We start from the raw sequence: 24,573 nt of genomic DNA on the forward strand, positions 1-24,573 counted from the left end.
TCTCTAATTAAATTGACAGATCTAAATCTAGTGGTGCTATCTTTTTCTACAAGGAGCATAATAAAAAGGATAGCAAACCTGTCATTTTAGTTTGGAGATTGCTGTAAAGATTTTTTACCACAGAATTGAGTGACCACAGTAACTATCTATTCTATTTTCACCAATTTTTGTTGGACATAATATGGCGGAGCGCGGCGGAGCGCAGCGCAGAGCATGCCCGCGAAGTTTTCTAATCGCGTGACACATTAGGTACGCGAATTTCTACCAGAGAATGCGCGAGCACGCGCGGAACTGCGCGAGTATCCGCACGGATGCACAATTGATTTTAGATATTATTTCAATGAGGACAATGTCGATAATACTTTGACTGTGAAAAATGCTCTGCGCTGCGCTCCGCCATATGTGCGCCGGCCCTTAGTTTAGGTTGTCCGGCACCTAAGATTACACAACAAACTTTAGAAAGAAATGATGAGCTGCTTCGGGTGCTTCGGTTTCGTATAACGTTGTCTCTTGCGTTGAGACTGAGAAGTCAGCGACAAAACGTCACATAGGTTGAGTGATAGAGACGACACTCTATAAGCCGAAGCTGCCGATTATCTCTTTCTAAACTTCGATGCAATCTTTTCTGGGTACTGTTATAGGTGATTAGAAAGGTAAGGGTCTCCAAACACAGTTTAAAACGAGGACATAAAATTTATTTAAAAAGTCAATTAGCACATAGCAGCTATCAACACAATCGATGCAGCAAAGACTATTTTTACAATTTTTTTTATAGTTGTTAGTTTATATGTATATTGTAATAAATAATATGTAGTTAGTATTTTTTTAATAATGTACCTATTTTAAATATTTCATCAATGATTTATTCATAATTACATTATCTGAAAACGATTATAGAAGTTTCAATTCAATCCTGAACTTTCGATGTCCTCTTTAATTGCCTTTCCTTGGCTAATTCGTCTTTCCTTCTTTCCAAAGCTTGCAGATAATCGATATAAGCACACTTCACTAATAAGGGGACTTTCACAACACCTACAAGAAAGAGTATTCTGTTAGATTTCAGGATTAATAGTACTGCTATTATCAATTTGCAAAAGTGTGTCAGTTTGTCTCCTAACTTTTCACGGTCCAACAGTTTAACCGATTTTGATGGTATTTGATACAGAGTTAGCTTACATCCCGGGGAAGGATATAGGCTACTTTTTATCCCAGAAAATCAAAGAGTTTCCATGGGATTCTTAAAGGCCCTCTAGCCGACTGATATGAAATTTGGTACAGAGGTAGCTTGCATCCCGGAAACTGGCATAGGCAACTTTTTATCCCGGAAAATCAAAGAGTTCCCACGCGGACGAAGTCGCGGGCATCATGTAGTTAATAATAATAATTTTTAGATGTATACCTACTGGTGGTGACTGCCACAACTACATTGTACACACCATAGTTGTACTAACAACTAGACTGTTGTTAGTACAACAGTCTAGCCGAGTCTAGCCATCAGTAAAAATTTTTGTTAGTATGTATTTCGGAAACGTGGCACTTTAGAAGGTTAATTGTCTCATACAATACTTGTTTGTATTGATGCCAGCTATTGATTAGTACAGGTTTTATGCGTGGCCGCTATTTCGGATAAAATGAAAAATGGCGAACTAGGTAGGCCAAGCTCTTTATTAAAATATTCAAACCCCTTATTTACCTACTTATTGTTTAAAAAAAATAAAAACGTAACGCACCTGAAAAACAAGTGGTAACACAATATTTGTAAAGTGCATACGCGGGCGCAAAAATGCTTTCGCTAGACTCTTTTCTCTGAAAAAGAAAATAAAATTAGAAAAAAATGTAGGCACTAATTTGTATACTTATTGATTTTGTGTGATAAATATTAAAATAAGGTAACTGGAGCTATTGGCGCAGACGAGGTTGACGTTAGACCATAAGATGGAATTTGGACCACTTGCATTGCACCCCAAAAAAAATTCCGGTAGGAAAGTGAATTAGTAGAAAGTGCAAGCTCTACAACTGCAACACTAGGTACCTACTGTAAGCTCTTTAGCTCTTTTATTAACCCCCGACCCAAAAAGAGGTGTGTTATAAACTTATAACAGACTTATAATAGATTATAATAGATAGATAGAATTTAATAGAATTTAACAGATAAATAACTACACACGTCAAACTTGACGTGTGTAGTTATCTGTGTATCTGTCTGTGGCATCGTAGCTCCTAAACTAATGAACCGATTTTAATTTAGTTTTTTTTTTTGAAAGGTGGCTTGATCGAGAGTGTTCTTAGCTATAATTCAAGAAAATCGGTTCTGCCGTTTGAAAGTTATTAGCTTTTTCTAGTTACTGTAACCTTCACTTGTCGGGGTATTATAAATTTTTAATTTACACTTGTTCTGACTCTAATTGTATTTTGTTTTTGTATTTTACATTATATTTTGTACATTTATTGAATAAATGAATGGTTAATTGTGATTTGTACACTTGGAATATGCGTACAAATTAATTCAAGTTTATCAGTTACATTTACTTGAATACTGTCAATGATATGACCCAGTTATATGATGATATCACTATCAACGTGGAGGAAGCAGCTTCCTGTACGTAGTAGGGGTTAGGCGATTGGCGCTTAACCACGTCGCTATATGATAATAATGTGTGGTAGGTACTATGACGACCTTCCTAACGCAATAGTTAGGCGCTTTGGTTTGTGGTATTATATAGTTTACGAGAAATCCTTTTGTTTTTTAATTGGAACTGTCTTAAATTTTTAATTTTTTTGTTGAATATTTTCTGGCTATTATTTTGTTGGTTAACATGGTTGATAGGATACCAATACGTAAAAAAATTACAAAATAATTAGAATCAGCAGAAAGTAGAAAATATTTGGTCGTAACACTCTAAGTGAAAAGTTCAAGTTAGAGAAGGGTGGAGTCGAATTTCCAACTTTGGGAAATCTGTTTTGTTTAAAAACTTTTAGAAACTTAGGGCTTCCAAAATAGCTCCAAAAAATGTCTACTTTAGGCCCTAGGGGTCTTATAATTATCTAAAATTGCCCCTCATAGTAATAAAATTTTACTCATAGACGTATAACTTTTCTAATTAATTATCAAATTAATAAAACAAAAGCTAAACAAAATCTTTAAAAATGATAAAATTTAAAACTCCCGAAAAAATAAAGGTACATTACTCGTAACTCGAAAATGCGAATATGTAGGTATGGTACCTATTTTCGATTAAGCATTTTAAGTAAGAAGAATCTATTTTTTTTCTATAGACGTCCTTATTTGGGCCACCCTGTACTTTATTACTTTTCAAATGCAACAATCATAATTTATTGTACCTAGTTGTATTATTAAAATACTGGCTAGGCTGGCTATAGCTTGTACACGATCGTTACTCAAGGAATGTCGTCCCTCGTATGTAGTTTACGTCAAGGCACTAGGATATCATACTGATAATATAGGTAGATAATATGTAGGTACGTCGAGTATTTGCGTATGATAGTGTAAGTTTCAGTAGACGAGTTTTTCTCATCACTCTTTCTCCCTCTCTTTCCATTCATTCGCGCAACATGAACGAATATGCTGTTTCAGTCAATCTTACAAAATGTAAATAAAAAAATGAACTACATTCCAACAAATTCCATCATTCGGCTGAATACTGCGATTATGGATAGACCATTTTTGCGAAGGATTCTCTCAACGAAGCAAGGCTCTGATATTGGGCATAACAGCGGATCGATTACTAGGATTTCAGGAATTGCTGTTATTTTATCTATCAATTTCAAATTTCAACGGTTTGCCTTCAGAGTCAGACTGTTCAGTTCAGACTTCAGGGCTCACCGGCCACCGCTCACCCGCTCAGGCTTCATTCGGCCTGTGGCCGTCTAGAGCTGTGGATGGATCTACGCTCATTTGCGGTCTGGGAGACGAATGCAACCAATATTGGACACAATAGGATTCTGTATACTAGGATCTCATGGACATAGAAGAGATTAACGAATTTTATAGCAAAAATATATGTGTCTACTGCCCTTAGTATCCAAACGAAACTAGGTAGAAAAAAATTAGTATTTTTTGTAGATTGATTAGTTTGGTAATAATTAGATACCTACCTATTAAAATGTTACTAGATAATATATCGTTATGTTACGTATAATATAACAAACTAATAAAATATTATGTATTGAAAAGTATTAGGTAACTGGACATTCGAAAGTATGAACCTGAATTTATCTGAATTCTTACTCGAAACTTTAAACTTCAAAAGCTGAATTGGAAAATAGAATTTTGGCTTAGGACTAGGACCTGGGCAATCCTGAACCTGAATTATTTTAGTGTGTTCAAAGCACTTCAAATTTTGAGTAGGTACGTAACTCATTCCTTAGAATATTTTTTGAAATCTTTGTTGGGATTCCGTATCTCAAAAGAAGAAAAGAAAGCCTAATAGGATCACTTTGTTGTATATAATTGTCTGTCCGTCTATCTGTCGTACCTACTTTTTTTGTGGTTTTTTAGTACAATAAGTAGGTAAGTAAATTATTGTCATGCCTAGTACGTGTGACAACTTGGCAACAATTTTGTCTGAGCGTATGATCATGAAAGAAGTCTCGAGTACCTGTTTGTTTCGGTTCTTTTGAAACAAACATCGCTCATTGTTGTTTCTTAATTTTGAGTAAGTTCATTTGTTTACACTACGTTAGCGTAGGTACCTTTTTCTTTTTTTTGGACCATTTCTTTTTTTAACGAATTTTTTCGCTTAGGGTCCAAACTCTAAACGATACCAAACAACTGGGTGACGTAACTATAATCACTAGGGCCGCATAAGTACAAAACAGGTAGCTACCGTTTACAGACTGGTTGTAGACGTTGCGCCAATGAAATAAGAGTTCAAACGATATTTGAAACTGAAAACCTACTACACCTAAAATGAGTTCTGTGTCCTAGACAAGAAACTTCAGTTTCATGTAGTTAGTAGGTATACACGTACAATGACGTTACCGCACTGGTCGAAGACAGGTGGGCGTCTTGTATTGATACTTCGAATGTATTCTTGCCAGCGACGAACGCATTCTGTGACATCTTGTTGATCGCCCCACACTCCTTGGCTGTACGTAAAGTAAACACTGCCTACGAGGAGCCCAGCCTGCAGAAGAGTAATTTGCACAGTTGACGATTACCTGAATAGCTACTAATATCTACGAAATGATTAGGAGGTTTAGGCAATGCTTAGAAATATGAAAAATGCATCTAGGACCTCTAGGTAGGGTAGGTATATAATAATTAAGTACCTGATTTAAGTTTTAACATTTCAAAGAAGAGAGCAAGAATTTTTATTTTTCCGTCATGTAAGTAGAGAATAGAGCTAAATTTTGAAAATAATATTTAAATAGGTACTCAGAGGTATTTTAATTTAAGTGTCATAAAGCCTGTGACTTGGTCCGTGTAGATTTAGGGATTTTTAAAATCCCTCGGAAAATCTTTGATATTCCAGGATACAAAGTATATCCGTCCGTCTCCGGTATGGGGACTTTGTACCTTTTGTCAAAATCGATTAATCCGATGTTATAAAGATAACAGACAGATAGAGTATAGACAGACATACCTGCTTTTGCATTTATAATATAAGTAGGGGTTAACTAGGGATCAGCTAATAATGTCTTATGATTATGATAATAGATACATACTTTAACTGCATACATTAGTTTTCCATGTGCATAAGGTAACGGTATTTTCGCCACTTTCTTAGGAGATTTTTTAAGATTATACTCTTCTTTGCTGCACACTTTTATGCAAGTTGGACGTATCGGAAATTCTAAAATATTCAAAGTGAATGCTTGTGAATGGCGTGATTTAAAATTTATAGCCCCCTTCATCGAAGCGATAACTCCTTAAAATAGTGCTACTTCCACAAATGACGGAAACATCGTTATATTTTGTGCTTTTCTTCTCTTTCCCTCTAACTGCAACTCACCGCGAGAGAGGGCAGTGAATGAATTTTTCTTGAGATTCAAGATTTTTTTTAGTCAAAAACGGTAAAGTGATAACTCTCTACCTAAGAGGTATGTTAACATTATAAGGCGAAACACAAATCTTACAGGGGAGCCAAAAATGCGCAGAGAGGAACTTTGAGTGCAATTTTGAGATGGTTGTTTAAAGCTATTGCAATAAACTAAATTATTTTTTAGGGTTCCGTACCTCAAAAGGAAAAACGGAACCCTTATAGGAATCACTTTGTTGTCTGTCTGTCCGTGAAGAAAACCTATAGGGTACTTCCCGTTGACTTAGAATCATGAAATTTGGCAGGTAGGTTAATCTTATAGCACAAGTAAAGCAAAAAAATCCGAAAACCGTGAATTTGTGGTTAAATCACAGCAATAAAAAAATTAAAAAGTGTTTCAATTTTCATAGTAAGATAACTATACCAAGTGGGGTATCATATTTTTATGAATCGGTTCTGTTAGTATATTCTAAAAGAGATTTTTTTATGCATTATAGTTTTTGATTTATCGTGCAAAACTGTCTGTAAATATATCCGAATACGAAACCCTCGCACTTGGCCGGTTTTTCCTACTAACATGAGATTGAGTTCAGTAAGCAACTCCGTAGAGCTGAGCTTAGTTAGTTAGAAGAATTTAGGGTTCTCCACTTCCTTTTCATTTATTATTTTCGCGTAACAGGAATTGTTACATAACTTGTAACATTTACCAGGAGTATATGGACGACAAGAGTTGCGCGTTACAAGACATTTCGTAGGTAGGTAGGTTTACATACTCGTGCATACAAATTGAAAGGAGATTCAGGGACGACAAGGACACACAAAAGTTTGTAGAAATTGAAAACTCTATGACAACCTATCTCAAAGTTATTGATTACAAGATATTTTATTTGTTAAACTACTGTGTCTTACTTAAACTAGTTGCTAAAACCAGCGATATTGCTAAGAACTGTGACAGTTCTTATATTTTCGTAAACAGTATTTTTTTTTCAAAAACTAATCTGAGAAACCTCAATTGAGGTAGATCTTCAAGGAGAATCAACATTTTTCCTTCCAACTAGGATTACAATAATGAGCAAGAGGTGAAACTAGGATTACAATAATGAGTAAGAGGTGTAACGGGAGGTGTAAGGAGAATATTACCAGCAACTTGAGGACAATCTATCCTTTGAGAAGGACCGCATTTGTCATACATCTGCATGTCGGGCTTAGGCTGGCTGCCTGTCTTAGCCAAGTTGATGGTGCGGCAGCCTTCACATCTTATGCGATCTGGTTTTAAATTTTCGCACATTTTGGAAATTTATCTTAATTTGGCAATTAAATTTCTAAAAAAAAATCTGAGAAAAGAAATATTGTGAACAACTATAAACTAACAATTTTGATTAATGACATCTGACAGAAGAATTTTCTTTTCTTTTTCACTAAGTACATTAGCAAAAAGTACCCACGGATCCTCGTAAGTTTCTTAGTCTTTTCCACTTACACGTTCAGAAACGTGGTTCGTCTTTACAGTCTTTAATAATAGTGACCCCTTTGAATAGATACAGTCTAAGATGGAAGTGGGCTAACCTGGTTATCTGAAAGGGGTATGGCAGTTTTTAATAAACCCTTACCCCTTTGGTTTCTACACGGCATCGTACCCGAACGCTAAATCACACTAATATTATAAAGGAGAAAGTTTGTATGTGTGTGTATGTTTGTTACTCCTTCACGCAAAAACTACTGGACGGATTGGGCTGAAATTTAGAATGTAGATAGATTATACCCTGGATTAGCACATAGGCTACTTTTTATCCCGGAAAATCAAAGAGTTCCCACGGGAATTTTAAAAACCTACATCCACGCGAACGAAGTCGCGGGTATCAGCTAGTCATTTCATAAATTCATAATTTATCTATATTTAATACATGTGGAACGTGGATGCTTGTGGTTTCATTACCATAGCAATTCAACCGATACGATCTTAAATTTTGTTTCCATTACGTTGATAATAATGAGCGGATTTCATCGGGGACATTCTAGCGTTATATAGAACGAAGACAGTTTGTAAAATAGGTAAGCCTACGTTAATACTTTTGATACCAACTTATTTAGATGGACCGTGAAAAGCTAATAGACAGACACACACACATTTTGGTATTTATAATATTAGTGTTTCAGAGAAGTAAAATAGTAGAGCAAAGCCGTGCCGCCAAGCGATTTAGCGTTCCGGTACGATGACGTGTAGAAACCAAAGGAGTATGGGTTTAATGAAAACTGCTATACCTCGTCCAGGTTGGCCCGCTTCCATTTTAGACTGCATCATCACTTACCACCAAGTGAAATTGTAGTCAAGGGCTAACCTGTATCTGAATTAAAAAAAAGAGGAGACACTGGTTGACCAAAACTTGGATTTTATCCGCAACTGCAAGTCATAAAATAAATAACCTTACATATATAAAAAATGAAACAGCGTAGCGCAATGAGTGTCGCGGATGTGCGATACGCCCACGCGCCGCTCGTCCTGTTGCCTCAGTTTCCGCGCTCCTATCCTAGATAACGTAGGAGTTGCGAAATTTTGCCAAAATCTGCGCTACGTACCTCATAGTTCCATAGAAAAATGTAGATAATTCCCACGCGTCACTTTTTTAGGGCTGCGTACCTCAAAAGGAAAAATCAAACAAATCCTTTGCGTCTTCTGTTTGCAAGCTTTCATATTAAAAAATACTGAAAGAAAAATTTGAAGTTTTTCTATAGAATAGATAAAATGCCCCCCCGGAGAAAAGTATATCTACCTAGGTACATTTATAAGAGACTACTTAGTTATTGCTCGCGTCTTCGTAATGTGTAAGATTTTTGCATTCCCTTGGAGTTTAGATATTTTTTTGCGCTAATTAATCTATCTCCACAATGAAAACTATACATAAAGGTACGAAGACGCGAGCAAGATCTAAGACTCGTATAAATAAAAATATAGCTGTAGAAATATACTTAGCATGAGGACTAGGGCTACCGAGAACCTACTAAGAAATGAGATTGCAAAGTGCGTTTAATGAAGGAAATGCCAATCAAACTCCAAATCTTTATTCAAGTTCATATCAATCAATAATAAATATTGTATTGACGCACGCAGATACTAAGTGTCTATTAGTGCGATAATAGGTACAGATATTGTAGAACTTACTATAGTCTAGACTAGAAGATAAAGTCTTTATCTTCCACACAGTTGTAAGTAGTACCTACCAATTCATAGAATAGGACAGGCATGGTGTCCTATTTTATGTAAGTACTTACATGTACATATGTATGTGTACTGTATATTGTATGTATTGTTTGTATGGTACTTAGTAAGCACTAAGTATGTCATACATGTCACTAATTCAACGACCGGAATTTTTATCCTTTATTAATTATTATCTAACCCTAACCTAAAAGCAAAAGTAACTAAGTAACGTATCACTACCTATGCCAGAGTGGTACTTAGAATTGCTAGGTTTCTCATATTACTTACTATGTTGTAGGCTTACACAGCAAGTAATACTTAGATCTACTTTTTGCCATTGCCCGTAAGGTGCAATAACTTGGTGATGAGATTAGTTACGCCAATAGATAGAGCGATTGTAATATTTTCGTCTTGTATAAATTGCAAAAAACAAGTCACACGTTTCAAAAAATAGATTGTATTCTATTTAGGAAGAGCTCTAGATACTTATTTAACACTAGAGATCCGCATTTACAATTACTATTAATTACATTATTACAATTTTCGTAGGTATCTCTAAATTTTTTTGAAAATAAAATATAGCCTGTGTAACTCAGGAATAATGTAGCTTTCTACTGGTAAAAGAATTTTCAAGACGGGTTAGTAGTTCCAAAGATTACTTCCTAGTTCCTACAAATAAACTTACAAACTGTACCTCTGTATAATATATTATATATTAATACGTATAATATATTATATATAATTATATATTAAAACGTCGAATAACAAAGTTCTTCTTCTTCTTGGCATTGGCGGCTGTGAGCACTATACCTTGTGTCACGTTGACCAATGCAATGTCTAAGTAAAACGAAAATAAAACATTTTGTATGTAGGGCGCAGGATACCTATTTGTGTCATTGGGGTTTTTTATCAATAAAAGATAAATAATAATTTTCATTTGCTTAAATAAATGTTTTATGGTTGCCAACTGAAGTGCTTTTATGTATACGTAGGTATCTATCTAATAAAGGATTTAGAAAGAATTAGCTATCGAATATCTATTTATAATTGGTACGAATACTAGCGATATATATTGAAAGATATTTCAGATATACCACTACATTTAGAATCAGAAACAATAAAACAAATAACGCGTTTTGCGTTGAAACTACAAAATTCTGTCGATAGCAACTGACGAGCACGCCCTAAGAAAGCTCTTAACTTAAAAGGCAAAGCTCCCGCAGTAGCTTTAATCCATTGATCGTCCGTTTTCATGAATGGCGATGGTGGGGGTGAGCTTACGGCCGAAATCTGCGCCCGCGCAGGAGGCTTGCTTGACTCACGACAGTTCACTGGAAGCCGCTGGTTCTAAGCGGACCGTGCGCTCACCAATCGCCTCTCGGAACGAACGCGGCAAATTCAAATTAGATTTTTCGAATTAATCTTCTCGAATTTTTTTTATTCTTCTGAACGGAGACTGTGCCGTATTTGTGCTTGTTTTGTGCGTTGCGGATTTTTTTTCGGTTTTTCGGGCATGCAGTAGAGATGGGGATGTCCAGCTTCAGGTAAGCAGATAACTCTACATATTTTTTGTTTAGGTAGATATATTAGGAGCGATGGAGAAGTATTATGCATGCAGTAGGTTCTAATCAAATACATTATTTTTCTTAAGTAAAAAAAGTTAAAAATATTACCTCTGTCTTTTGACTTTTCGGAATAAAACTACAAAATATGCTTTGACGATATTTTTTACTTCTCATGAAGATAATGATTTATTTTTTCATGTTAGATGTAGTTAGATAATATTTTGTTTCAAAGGTAATCACAATCAAGACATTGGTGATGAAAATTCCAATTGGATTTTCCCCTAAATGTTTCGTAGTTTTAAAATGTGACGTGAAACTTAAAATAAATATGCGACTTGTTTCACTTTTTTTTAATCGTCACGTAATTAGGTAAGTATGAAATAATTTTTAATTAAAAATCTATTTGGCTGAATAACGATCGTAATATTTTGTACTGTTAAGTTCCTGTAACTTTTATCTTATAATATACTATTCTCTTGCCCCTTCTCAAACAATATATCTTATTCATATTAAACTATGTTAGGCTAAAGAACATTATTGCGATTATTGTAGCAGCAGGCGTTTCAGATAGTATTTGTGTAGGTAGGAACCAGCTACTTCCTAGTTATAATCAATTTATTTTCTTTTGTATTAAAAGAACTTATCTTTCCTACTTATTAAGTCCACCTCTTCGTGTATTAAATACTATAGCCTCAATTATATTATAAGCTTTAAACAGCTCAATGATTTGTAGGTGGACTGAAATCCAAATAATCAAAAGTTTAAAACTTTATACAGAAATCAAGCCTCGGTTCGTTATCTACTGCCTTATCCAATTCAAGGGAATTTGGTATGAAAATGAAAATACATATTACCTATTTCATTATTAGAGTCTAGACGATGCCCGCGACTTCGTCCAAGTGAATTTAGATTTAAAAAAAGCCAATGGCAACTCTGCGATTTTCCGGGATAAAAAGTAACTTATGTTTGGCTCTGAGATGCAAGTTATCTCTGCGCTTTTGTCAAAATTGGAACTCTTTGATTTTCCGGGATAAAACCAAAAAAAATAGGCTATACTCGTCCCCGACATGCAAGTTACGAGTATCTCTGTGCCTTTCGTCAAAATCTGTTAAACGGTTAGACGATGTTAAAAGCTAGCAGACAGACATACGCATTACGAGTACCTATATTATTAGGTATGGCTTTAACTTGGATTTAAATAATTAAGTAAGATATTTTTCATAAAACCGCATAATTATTTATAGTTTTATAGTAACATGCAGAGACGATAAGGTGTCAACGAACTACCGGCCCGCTCTTTAATCGTGTTGCCAGTAATTTTTACCCATTACCATGATAATAATGAAAATAGGCGAGTGTCGGGGCGCGGTTAACTTAACAGGGCTCCCTCCGTCACTCGTTTCATACAATCGTAGTTCCAATTTCATTTGAATATTAAGCAACCTAAGTCCATGAAATTTATTCTAGAAACTAATATCTGTGTCTATGGTGTTTTAGATTTTTCTAAAATATGTAGTTTTAAAATTACAGGGGCTCAAAGATTTGTATGAAAGTTTTTAAGACCGCGTAACTTTGAAACCGAATATTTTAACAAAAATGTGGAAAACCACAGACATAGATATTAGTTTCTAGAATATGTCTGCAAAATTTCATGGACTTTGGTTGCTTAATATTTAAATGAAATTGGAACTACGATTGTATGAAACGAGTGATGGAGAGAGCCCTCTTAACAACATAATCTTTACATAATGTGCATCCGAAGCAAGGTACCTGCTGAATATAAACGATAAATATTAAAGATGGTGGTCATTAGACTTGTAACGTTTTCATGCTATAAGGCTATAAGTAGGTACCACCTATACCTAATTCGACTAGCGATCGTCCATGGCGTTGATCTGGTGGGAATTCTGCGTTATCCCTGATCTATATTATAAAGAGAACCCCTGTGCTTTTCAGCTTTCTAGGTCTAAGAGTTTGGGCTTGGTGATGTTGAGTCAGCAATTTTCTTTTTAACGTATTCATGGTCAGTAGACTTGCAGCGTTTTCACGCCGCATCATATAGAGACCACCCGCGGCTGCGCTCCCATAGGAATGTTGAAAAATTCGACATTATTCCTTGTTTAAATTATGAAGGGAACCTCTGTGCAAAAATTCAGCTTTCTAGGTAGATAGGGATTGAGCTGGGCGTTGACGAGTGAGTCAGTGGATGAGTGTGTCAGGAGTAAGGACTCTTTTGTTTGTTTTATATTCCTTATTGTACACCATTATAGAAATACAATACCAATAGAAGTACAAATTAACGCTTTGAAGTGAGAGACCAGGCAACTAGGTTGAGAAGGATTCAACTTGACTAGTGAGACTCGTCTTTAGATTTTCCTAGTTACTCTGGTTCTCCTACGGATCTGATCAGAAATGAGGAATTAAAGTATCCAATCTTATTTAACTTGGGCCAGTTTAAATGCATCAAAGATTTTCTACACTACCTAACCATGAAACGAACCGCTTATCTCATACGGGGAGCACAATTTACAAGCAAATAATTTCCAAAATGCGCTTTTGTACAAAAACAAAGTAAAATATTCGCAAATTGGAGCGCACGTCACATCACCCGCTATCGAAAACGAGAGCGGCGTAGCTGCCTCCCGCAAACTGGATTTTCGAGTAAAAAAAAAGAAAAAAGCGGGATTAAACTAAGCCTATTGTTCCTTTTCTCTGCGCGTCCCGGCCAAGTGAAATTCTCTACCGCTCATGCATAAATTCATTGCCGCTTTTGTCCTACAGCCTCGTATAATTAAACGGTTAGCTGTAGTGATGTGCCGAATGGGATTTGGATTGTCAAAACGACAAGAATGTCGTCTTACCAAGAGAAAAAGAGGCCATGGCCTAGAAAAATCAATGTTCTGTGTTTATAGCTTTTTGGTGTGAGGGGAGGCTTCGGCCGTGGCTATAGTTACGGCAGAACACCAATTTATCGGCAAAGCCGTGCCGCCAAGCGACTAAGCATTACAATATAATGCCGCGTAGAAAGAAACCGATTAGAGGGGGTAAGAATGAGTTTCATGAAACTGCCTACCCAGTTCAAGGTAGCTCGCTCCCACCTTAGCCTGCATCATCAGTCATCACTTACCACCAGGTGAGATCGCTGACAAATGCTAACTTGTATCGACATAAAAAATTTAGATAATTTACTTAAAGATCTTTTGCTAAGAAAGTAAGAAAAATCTTGTGTGTTATCTTGGTCCGTCTATGTATTAGATACCTACTCTGAGCAAATGGTCGAGTGTTGGAAGAGCTGAAGTAACTCATACAAAAGTAGGTACATAATTATCGTATTGACCTTAATTAAAAAAAAATATATTTTTCTTTTCTTTGTAAAACTTTAATACTATAAAATTTCAATTTTTTTTTGTATAAGTAAATAAATCTAGAATTTTAAATAAATAACATTTACCATACCAGTAACTAGGTAGGTAGTTGTAACTAAGTACATAGTATTGTCGAAAACTTTTTATCAGCATCTCTTAAGAACCTCTGTAATCTAAAAAGCTACAGGAACAATGTAGGTATGTAGGTATATATACATAAATTATTGTTCCGAAAGCTATGAAAATGCATTCAAAGGGTTTTCGAAAGTTCGAAAAATTATTATCTACCTATATCTATCTATATTATCCTAATTCCTAACTAAAACATATAATAAAAAGATAATTGCAGCGTCTTTTGTAGGTACATCTCTACCTAGCAGATTTAGATAAGGGAGGAAAAAGGTAGCATACTAGCAGCTATCCCCCAAGAACAGAGATTTAATTGATTGTCAACAAAATAACATTCAGCGGTTTTTGCTTGTGGACTTGCGCACGCGATTTCTTTGAAATCCCGCTTGTGTTTTGGCGTCTTCGTTTTTTGCGGTTCGGTGATTTTCGGTCGAAAATTTGAACGGTATCAAGTGTTTTTAATCTTTTAAGTCCATCTTTAAATAAATCAAAAATATTGCTTACAGAGTTTTTCATTATTCTGCAAATGCAATGCAGGTATATGCAAAAAGCTATCCAAACTTTAAATTGATTAGATAATTCACCTACCTAAGTTAGTATTTATTTATTGTGGTTAATTAAATTAGCTCAGCAGTGTATTATTGTGGTATTATAACATAGTCATCGTCATCAACCCATCGCCAGCTCACTACTGAGTACGGAACTTCTTTCAGCATGAGTAAGGGTTTGGTATTAAATCAATAATACTTTACATACGATAATGTTTTTACTTCAGATTTTTTTTCTATTCTGTTTTTTTTTTATGTTGTGTAGTGCCTAATTTTAATTTACCTAAGTAGCTAGGCCTTATCATTATGTTTATATTTGCTCATTACATTTTTATTACCTTTTTTGTTTTACGCTGTTGAAGCTCCTTATTTATTAAATGTAGGCACATTATTAAATACCGCGTTAATGTAGGAAAAATATAGCCCATATAATTCTAAGAAAACTTCAAAACAGTTTACAGTGTTAGGCCCCTATTCTACTGAAGTATTCATATACATTCAAGAGCCCTCATTAAGGAGAATTAGGTCATTCTCTTTGCGTCAAACAATGCTTTTCAAACGTATTTTATGGTCGTTGTGTAACCTAGACCGAATGATGTAAAATTAGACTTGCATTTTCTAAATGAACTGTGCACAGAATAGATAAAGTCAATTGGCCAGCATAGACATGAATGCCGTGGGATAAATTAACGCTTAAAATAATATGCTCGTTTAATAGGACCTAGACTTTACTGAATGGCATAATCGTGCCTCGCAACTCGCAAGTCTAGTTCAGATCTAGTGCTTATGAACCTCCTAGCGTTTATGTGCTCCTGGTAATTGTAGGTAGAATGTAAGACCTAAGTCTAGACTTCAGTCAGACGCGACCACCAAACCTGAGTTTATAATTGTTCATAATTCTAGATTCTTTCTAGACGCTAGACTTGTTTGACGACTATAACTGCACTGACTGCAATGACTATTCAACAGTGTATCAATTTTTCATTGTAAAAATATACATAACTACTTATCTGAATTCTAAGTTCGATTAGTATTCAATTAGTACTTATACTTACTAGGTAGGTTACATACTCGTATAGAAATCTGTCTATAAACATTGTTAAAAAAACGTTTGTTAGGCTAGGCACTGGGTCTTTTTCCTCTTTTTGTCTCAAGTTATACGTAGGTAATTTTACATAAACCCAATTATAATAATTTCACCTATCAACGATCATACATGTCCTTACTATATTTATATAATTTTCCCGAATTTTCCCTGAAACAAAACTGTATCCCGGATACTCTTAGTTTCGAAATTCTGCTAAATAATAATGTATCCATTTATATAAAACGGTTTTCCTGTGGAGTTCCCGGTAAGCGACGCCCATAGTGAGCCAATCATGGCTGCTGATTTAAAATGAATCCTACTTAGCTGTTGGATTTTATTCTCTAAAATATTTGTTATATTTTTATATATTATGATAAATAATTACTTCCTTTTATATTTTGAAGTATTATAAAACTTGGATTCACCACTACGGGGAAATATTATTATAGATATCGGTATAATTCAAGGTTTTGGAAATACATATATTATATCCCTTTACAGACCAACAAACCAACAAATAAACACACTTTCGCATTTATAATATGGGTAATATGGGAAAATACCTACTTATTGACCCATCTATTATATCGACTATATTATATCGACTAGACATGATACGTTGATGTTTGTCAGTCAGTTTTTTTTTAATATTATTATGTATGTACCATTGTACCTATATGTATCTATAGGATAAACTGGTACGATTTGCCACACGTCAGTCCTATCTAAGAAATTTCGATATGGATGAATAAAGTTCCTTTGGTAAATATTTCTTTGGAAATCTTACTAAGGTAAACTAAACAGGCCCACCTGAGCTAGTGAATTCGGCCAAGGTTGTTTATTAGTACCGAACTACATTAGGGAAAGCTTAGCGTGGGCGCGATGCTTACCTTACCTACAGGCTAGGACATAGAGTTGTCATACTACTAGAGGCAGTGATGTATGGTATAATCCTTAACCTGACTGAAGTACAAGGGGGACAGTCATGCAAATCAAATCAAAATATTAATTTCCAATATTTCTTATATGATAACAGTAGCAGATGCCCGCAACTTTGTCTTCGTGGATTTAGGTTTTAAAACTCCCGTGAGAACGCTCAGATTTTTTTGAATAAAAAGTACCTATACCTATGTCACTTTCCATGTGTTTAAATATATCTATGCAAAAAATCATGTCGATCCATTGCTCTGTTGCAGCATGTTTGAAGGACAAACAAATAAGTAAAGCATTTAAAGTATTGGTAGTGATTTGTACCCACTTCTCACATAGTGTTTGAATTGAATTTACACATGTAATACGACTTTTCATACACTATAAACTTTGACAGTTCTTTAGGGATGGAACTCATAGTTGTATCTCGTGACTTATATCCTTTATTTTATGCGAAGAGTATTCAAAGTAAGCTTAATTAAATATTAAATAGTTTATGCTTAAAAATCCTAATAGGTATATTGTTTTTAAGCTTATGTCTTTGTAATAATTAATTGGGGGCGCTTTTTTGATCCTTGAGGTTTGCTTCTCTAGTAATATGAGATATGACACCTCTCTGCTCCAGGGTGTGTGAACCATGCATGAGTAGTTTAATGTGGGAGTTAATAGTTTGGATTTGGGTTGAATTGGGATAACTATTTTGGGCCGATTAGGATTGCTTTCGAATAGGAATTTAAAATTCAGAGGAAATTCACGCGTACGAAGTCGCGGGAACAATCTAGTTATAATGCAATTAAAATGCAAATAACAAACCTGTAAATGATTTAAGAAACAATTGTTTTAAGCTTTATATTGACGGAGCAGCATTCCATTACCTGATGATGCCATATGATGATTTAGCGTTTTAAAAATGCCAACCTAACTTTTCGATTTATCGAGCTAAAACTTATCCTTTATAAGTTATGCAAGTATTCTAAATAGATGTTACCCGTGACTTATACCGTGGAATTATATTAATTTAAAGTACCACGGGAACTTTTTTGATTTTCCGGGACAAAAAGTACCTACTCCATATATCCATCCTCGGGATGCAAGCTATTTCTGTACCAATTTTCGTTAAAATCGTTTAGATGAATAGGCCTTGGAAAGCTAGTACGTAGTACTACTACGTACTAGCCAGTCAGACGGACAGACAAATAATAATAATAAGCATGGATTTTTGCTTTGTTTTTACTCTTTTTCAAAATCTTCAAAAAAACTTATATTTTGTAATTTTTCTTTTATATTTTGTAATTTATTTGGACAATGTGTAGCTAATTCTGTTGTACACAAACCAAACTAAATTGGTAGGTCTAAATCTAGTGCTAATACCTTAATAATAGCAGAGAGAACCTATACTTACTTAATATGCAAGAGTTAGTAGGATGTCATTTTAGTTTAGAGATTGTGTACAACAGAATTAGCCATTTAAGTGTTAACACATCTTACATAATAAAATTTGAAGCGTCATTTCGCGTATTTAGAATAGAACAATCCTTTCAGGGTTACCACAAAAACAAAGACAAGGTACCTACTCGTACTTTCTCTATGGGACTATAAACATGTGAAGATCACCAACAAAAACACGAAGTATGAAAACCTGTTTTCCCAGTTAACTGTTAAATCCAGCAGAGTTACATGTAGATCTCATACGTTATATTTCAAACTATCTATTCAAAGCTTTTAAAACTAGAGTTTCTCACAGTTCTGATATTCAGATGGAAAGAATGACTAGTCAGAAAATCTTACAAAAACTAATATCTATGCAAATTTTTACTTCTTTTTCTTTCGGTCCTGTTAAAACAGCTACTTTCTTTACATCTCTGTTTAAGTTGACAACCCTAACATAAGTCTCGTTAATGTTCAGGAGAACTTACACATCCGCGTGCCAACTTGCGTTGTTGAAACATGTGCTGCAAGAACTCTTTGTTGGTGTCTAACTAACTAAGTTTACGACAGGTTGAGATGGCAACCGGAGTGGGGAAGCCCCGCACACCCGCACAGCCCCTGCGCTATGATGTGCGAGCGTGCGTCCCTCCGCCTCATACCCCGATTGCCATCTTAACCTATCGCGTACTATACCTATAGCTCAGAGTCACTAAGTGGACGACAGAGAACTGCGCTTTGAGTTTGTCCTCTAATCACGCTGGACCGATATGCAACATTGCTTTGACATAATTTTTTGCATGGATAAAGACGTTTTCAAACCTTAGAGGACATAGGTGGTTCATCTATTTATTTAAACCCGAGAATAAGAAAGGCCATGACAGCGTTAAGACGTCTGCCTCCCATTCAGAAGATCGGAGGTTCAACCTGGACACGCACCTAGTTAAAGACCTAGAAAGTTACATAGGCTATTTTTTATCTCGTAAAATCAAAGAGTTTCCATGGGGTTACACATAATTAGTTTATTAAAATAGCTCTAACCTCAATAGAAAGCTCTAAAAAAAGTGGTGTAACTTAATAAGTCAATTAAAATTTGATTATGCTGCTCAAGAGACATGAGAAAGTATTCGATTCGTCGTCACAGCCGGCTGCCATGTGTGTTGTCTGTTGGGGGTGGACAGTATTATGCACTTTTATGTTAGGGTTGTGTTTTAATCGTTGTATGAGTTTCAAGCTTTAACCCGTAATAAGTGTTTAAAAGCGCTTAAATAATAACTTTATCTACTCTTATATCTTAAAATTATGATTATGAAATCAAAATGTGTCACATATTGGCATACTTTATTCACGTACATCTTTAATAGAAACCGTGCTTGCACCTCGGTTTTAAAGCCACGAAAGTGTTTTAATGCCCACTATAAAATTATGCAACCGTTTCATAAACATTAACATACCTAGTTTCTTTTTAAATCGCAATAATTTGATTTTCTGATCCTATAGTGGCGTGTGTTAATTTTTCAACAAAAAACGACTGACACTAAAATTTACGTTTTGATATATTTCCATAACAAGCGCAAACTATTACAACGGCAAAATTTATCAATGAAAATATTATTTGCCAATTGAAAAATCTTCCCTAAATCAAAAATGTTATCCTGCATTAGATACTTAGGTACTTCAAAATTTTCTTGTTACACTTAATTGAAGAAAATGTTATACAAATTACTTATATTGAAAATTGTCTTTTAAATATTTTCTCAAGTTAAGTTCCGTTTATTGCTTCCAATAAAATGTGTCACTTTGGAAGCACAGTAGGAGAATCGCGAATGCTTATTATTCAAAGTGTTTTCAAACATTATGTATTACTCAATAAGTGCCAACCCTGCAACAATGCGCGGTAAATCACCCGCAGCGCGTCGGAGTAGACGTGTGCTTTGACGAGCCGCTATGCGTTTTATGACAAGCCATTGATGTCTTCCTGACTTCGACTCTTCGTGCCGTTCCCATGCAGCCATGACAATTCAGCTCCGTACTTTGACCTCCACAGCTTTCCTGTTTACCTAGTAGCTACAAAGTGAAAAGTGAGTTTTCTAGAAAGAAAAGTTTAGGTTTTCCGATTACAAAAAATATGCAGGAGCCGATTCGCCGAACCCAATTTGATGATTTTGACTGATTTGCGATTTCTTTACGTCAACATATTCATTTTTCTTAAAATATTAGGTAGGTATATATTTATTTATTTGCCGGCTGTGGTTAAAGTCTGAATATCTAGATTAGTAATAGAAAAATCTACGTACCTATTGATAATTTTGTTATTCCTAAAAGGTTCACCGTGTGTATTGAAAACTAAAATAAGGTTAATTTTTTCAAATTAACTCAGTTTCATGTACCTACCTTCGAATCACATACAACTGAGTTGATTAGCACTAAAATAAAAATAAAGAAACTGACAAAAAATAAATGAAACTGTATTCATAATAACTCAAATTTTATAAAACCCCCGACACAAAAACCTCTATAAGAAAAGTAGAAAAGAGCTTATAACTTTCAAACGGCTGAACCGATTTTCTTCAATTGTAGCTAAGAACCTCTCGATCAAGCCACCTTTCAAACAAAAAACGAAATTAAAATCGGTTCATTCGTTTCGTCACACACGTCAAACTTATAACGCCCCTCTTTTTGGGTCGGGGGTTAAAAATAAATGACACTCACAAAAAAAATTTGTCAGTTTCATTTATTTGTAAATTCACGCTTGACCAAAAAATTGACTATGCCAATTTTGTTTTCACAAAAAAGAATTAATGCTTTCTAAGAGAAATCTATGCTTTGAGATTTCCCCTTACTGTCCCAGTAAGGGGAAGTTGATTTTTAAAAATTTAACCCCCTCCAAGGAACTTTTTAAATTCAGAATACGTAGCGAAGCTGGTAGCAGCCAGCCTAGCGATGGGACCCGTCCGCTTGGCGGCGTGTCAAGACCTGGCGGGAGTGCGGTGAATACTATACCTTAGTGATACCCGCGCAACCGCCAGTCTGTTGAGGAACAAACACAGGTTTTAGTGGGTGCAAGCCCCACATAACCTCTCCGTTTCCCCTGACGGAAGGGTATGCGTTAGGCATTTCCTGTGTATAAAAAAAAAAGGTACAGTTTGTTCTATATTCCAAGTTTAAAATTGTATCCGAGCAAAACAAGAGCAGATCAGCTAGTAGGTATGTACATCATAATATACTTAGATAATCACGATTTTGCAAAAGCGTATAAATGTAAAGCTTACGTAATAATAAGAAAAGCTAGAAATGTTTTAATGACTCATTCAAGTTTTACGATTTGTGACCATATCGTGACATCGTAAATAGATAGGTAAGTATTACTATGCAATTCTTTGGTATTCTATGCAAAATTTGTCAAAAAACAAGACAAAACTTTATAAAACTGAAATACTTAAATTTTTAAAGGTACATTTTGAAGGATTTTTAATAAACTTCTTACTGAATAATATCTCCGGAAAATGTTTAAATGAAATGAAAATAGAGGTATTTTATGAAATAGTTTTGTGTATTTGCAAGAAACATTATTGGTGGGTCATAAAGGTAAAAATTATATAACATGTATTTAAATGGGTCAGCACGGTCTACTAATAAATAAAAAACCGGCCAAGTGCGAGTCAGACTCGCGCACTGAGGGTTCCTTACTCGGGTATTTTTCCGACATTTTGCACGATAAATCAAAAACGTTTTATAATGTACAGGTAAAGCCCTTTCATATTGTACCCCACTTAGTATAGTTTTCTTACTTAAATTTAAACACTTTTTAATTTTTTTTTTAATGAGTGGACCAGAAATTTACGGTTTTCGGATTTATTCCTTTACTATAAGACCTACCTACCTGCCAAATTTCATGATTCTAGGTAACGGGAACTATAGGTTTTCTTGACAGACACGACGGACGGGCAGACAGACAGATAGACAACAAAGTGATCCTATAAGGATTCCGTTTTTCCTTTTGAGGTACGGATCCCTAAAAATAAAAAAATAGAGTTCCACTTAAGCTTACAGGAAAACATGAGTTCTTAAACTTCGTTGACAGAACAGGAACTTCTAAACTTTCGCTTACAACTTTAACTTTTCTCCCTCACCCGTCTTCAGTATTGATTTTTCATTGGGTTCGCTCGCACTTTCAACAGGTTTTAGTATCTCCTATCTCCTATAGAGCCATGTTCGCCTGGTAGTTGCCGGGCGATAGAGCACCGCACGCCCGCACCGCGCTCACATGCGCAGTGCGTGCATGTCCCATGCATACAAGAATTCTTTAATAACGTACACACAACAGTGTGTCTGTGTATAGTGTTTACCTATGTTTGTTGATACCCCACTATCAATGTATTAAAATGTAGATGTGTGAAATAAGACGACAATATCACGTTCACTCTGACAACACACTAAACAAAGTTAGAGTTAACTAACGTCTAACATAGTGGACAATTTATACGAAAAAAAAAACGGCCAAGTGCGAGTCAGGCTCGCGCACCGGGGGTTCCGTTCTCGGGTATTTTTTTTGACATTGTGTACGATAAATCAAAAACTATAACGCGTAAAAAGACATAAAAATCTGTTTTAGAATGCCTGTACATAAAGCCCTTTAATATAATGACACCCCACTTGGTATAGTTATCTTACTTTGAAAATTGAAACACATTGAATTTTTTTTTCTGAGATGTAACCACAAATTTACGGTTTTCAGATGTTTTTCCTTTACTCGTTCTTTAAGAGCTAACTACCTGCCTTTTATGATTCTAGGTCAACGGGAAGTACTCTATAGGTTTTCTTGACAGACACGACAGACGGACAGACAGACAAGAAAGTGATCCTATAAGGATTCCGTTTGTCCTTTTGAGGTATGGAACCCTAAAAATGAGTGATTAGTCATACTTAGTATTTACTTAGTAAGTAAGTAAATCGTTGTAATAAAATTAAGTTAAGAAAAAGTATGCATAGAAGCGTAAAGTCATTCGATATTGTATGAAAACATCGCTTTAAGCTACGATAAAGAGTTTCCGTTATAAATAGTGTCCCGTTTTTGTGGTTTGCTTTAATGCATACCACAGCGTCATGTGATTAATAATGTTAGATAACAGTATTAAACCACAGGATTCCACGGGATTTAATTACTTAATCTTATACTATTCCTTCTCGGGATCATTAATTTTATTCATTGTAATCAACGGCAAAGTGGAGTTTTTAATGTTTTTATTTACTTACAATAAGACACAATCAAAATTACCTAATAAGTATATCTACCTGGAATATTTATTCTTATTAACTCGCGACCCAAAAAAGGGGTGTTATAAGTTTGACGTGTGTATCTGTGTATCTGTCTGTGGCTTCGTAGATCCTAAACTAATGAACCGATTTTAGTTTAGTTTTTTTTTTTTAAAGGTGGCTTGATCGAGAGTGTTCTTAGCTATAAGCCAAGAAAATCGGTTCAGCCGTTTATGGCATGTATGTAGATGTTTAAGGCATAGAAAGTGAATATGAATAGAATCAATAAAATTCACATTTTGTAATGAGAATAATTTGAGCTGTGTTAGGTATTGTTTTGCTGTATCATCAGATCAGACCAGACCATGTGAAGTTCAAGGTGACTGGTTGACCTCGGGATGAATGTGATAGTGACATTTCTCTAGTTCCAGGCACTTCATGCGTTCCTGGTATCATAGTTGACATTTTTTCTCTTGTCTAACGTCTCTCTTTTGTCGCGTATGGATTAAGGGCCTGATCCACCAAGTCGCTGATAGGTGGAGATATTATGTTTAGCAGACGAATCATGTTTCATTTTTCACTGCATCTAATCTATCAATAGTAATCCGCTAAAGTGGATACCGGGGATGGTTAGGGATTAATAATAATAGTTATGGAAGGTTTCTTAGTAGGGGTCTCTTTTAGAACACTAGTTCAAAATAAAATTAAAATAAAAATATTTTTTACTAAATTAAACTTTTACAAGTACCTACCTACTTTTGAATCGTCAAATGCATCTACCACTGATCCGGAATGCCTTTTCTACCGAGAAGAACCTGCAAGAAACTCGTCGGTTGCTCTTTTCAAAGAGTCATGGTGCGCGCATCCAATCTGAAAACAAGACGTTACCGCGTAGATAATATGACTGCATTGTTGTACAAAACCAAATTTTAGCCTGGCTTATCATGATATGCGCAAACCACTATGGTGACATTTAGTTGCCTACCTATCACATAATTTTGGCTACATAATTATTTACAATTTATGTGTCTGTGTTTGAACTGCAATAAATATGTTAATGCATAATA

General features: G+C 35.1%; 2 protein-coding genes across 7 annotated transcripts in view; one reads left to right on the forward strand and one right to left on the reverse strand.

Annotated features, from left to right (window-relative positions):
- Positions 1-679: 679 nt before the first annotated feature.
- Positions 680-16,386, reverse strand: LOC123875147. Its single transcript, XM_045920830.1, has 6 exons — positions 16,376-16,386; positions 7,143-7,368; positions 5,689-5,816; positions 4,992-5,147; positions 1,731-1,806; positions 680-1,032 (listed from the first exon to the last, which is right to left on the reverse strand). Exons 2-6 carry the CDS (start codon positions 7,288-7,290, stop codon positions 908-910), a joined length of 633 nt encoding a protein of 210 aa, XP_045776786.1. The 5' UTR covers positions 7,291-7,368; positions 16,376-16,386; the 3' UTR covers positions 680-907.
- The window catches only part of LOC123875119 (papilin), a 173,085-nt gene continuing 159,017 nt past the window's right edge, over positions 10,506-24,573 (forward strand). For all 6 annotated transcript variants that reach the window (XM_045920773.1, XM_045920777.1, XM_045920776.1 and 3 more), the window contains exon 1: positions 10,506-10,745. In XM_045920773.1, coding sequence (XP_045776729.1) covers positions 10,726-10,745 — 20 coding nt within the window. In that variant the 5' untranslated portion in view covers positions 10,506-10,725. The remainder of the gene's footprint in view (positions 10,746-24,573) is intronic.

Source organism: Maniola jurtina, chromosome 19 (genome assembly GCF_905333055.1).
Source record: "Maniola jurtina chromosome 19, ilManJurt1.1, whole genome shotgun sequence".
Lineage (NCBI taxonomy): Eukaryota > Metazoa > Arthropoda > Insecta > Lepidoptera > Nymphalidae > Maniola > Maniola jurtina.

Bases quoted from the DNA above. Each gene is read 5' to 3' on its own strand.
- LOC123875147 (XM_045920830.1), bottom strand. From the start codon at position 7,290: ATGTGCGAAAATTTAAAACCAGATCGCATAAGATGTGAAGGCTGCCGC. The intron at 1,807-4,991 runs GTACGTGTATAC...TTTCTTTTTCAG, and splicing joins ACCAGTGCGGTAACGTCATT to AGAAAAGAGTCTAGCGAAAG. The intron at 1,033-1,730 runs GTGCGTTACGTT...TCTTTCTTGTAG, and splicing joins TGTTACCACTTGTTTTTCAG to GTGTTGTGAAAGTCCCCTTA.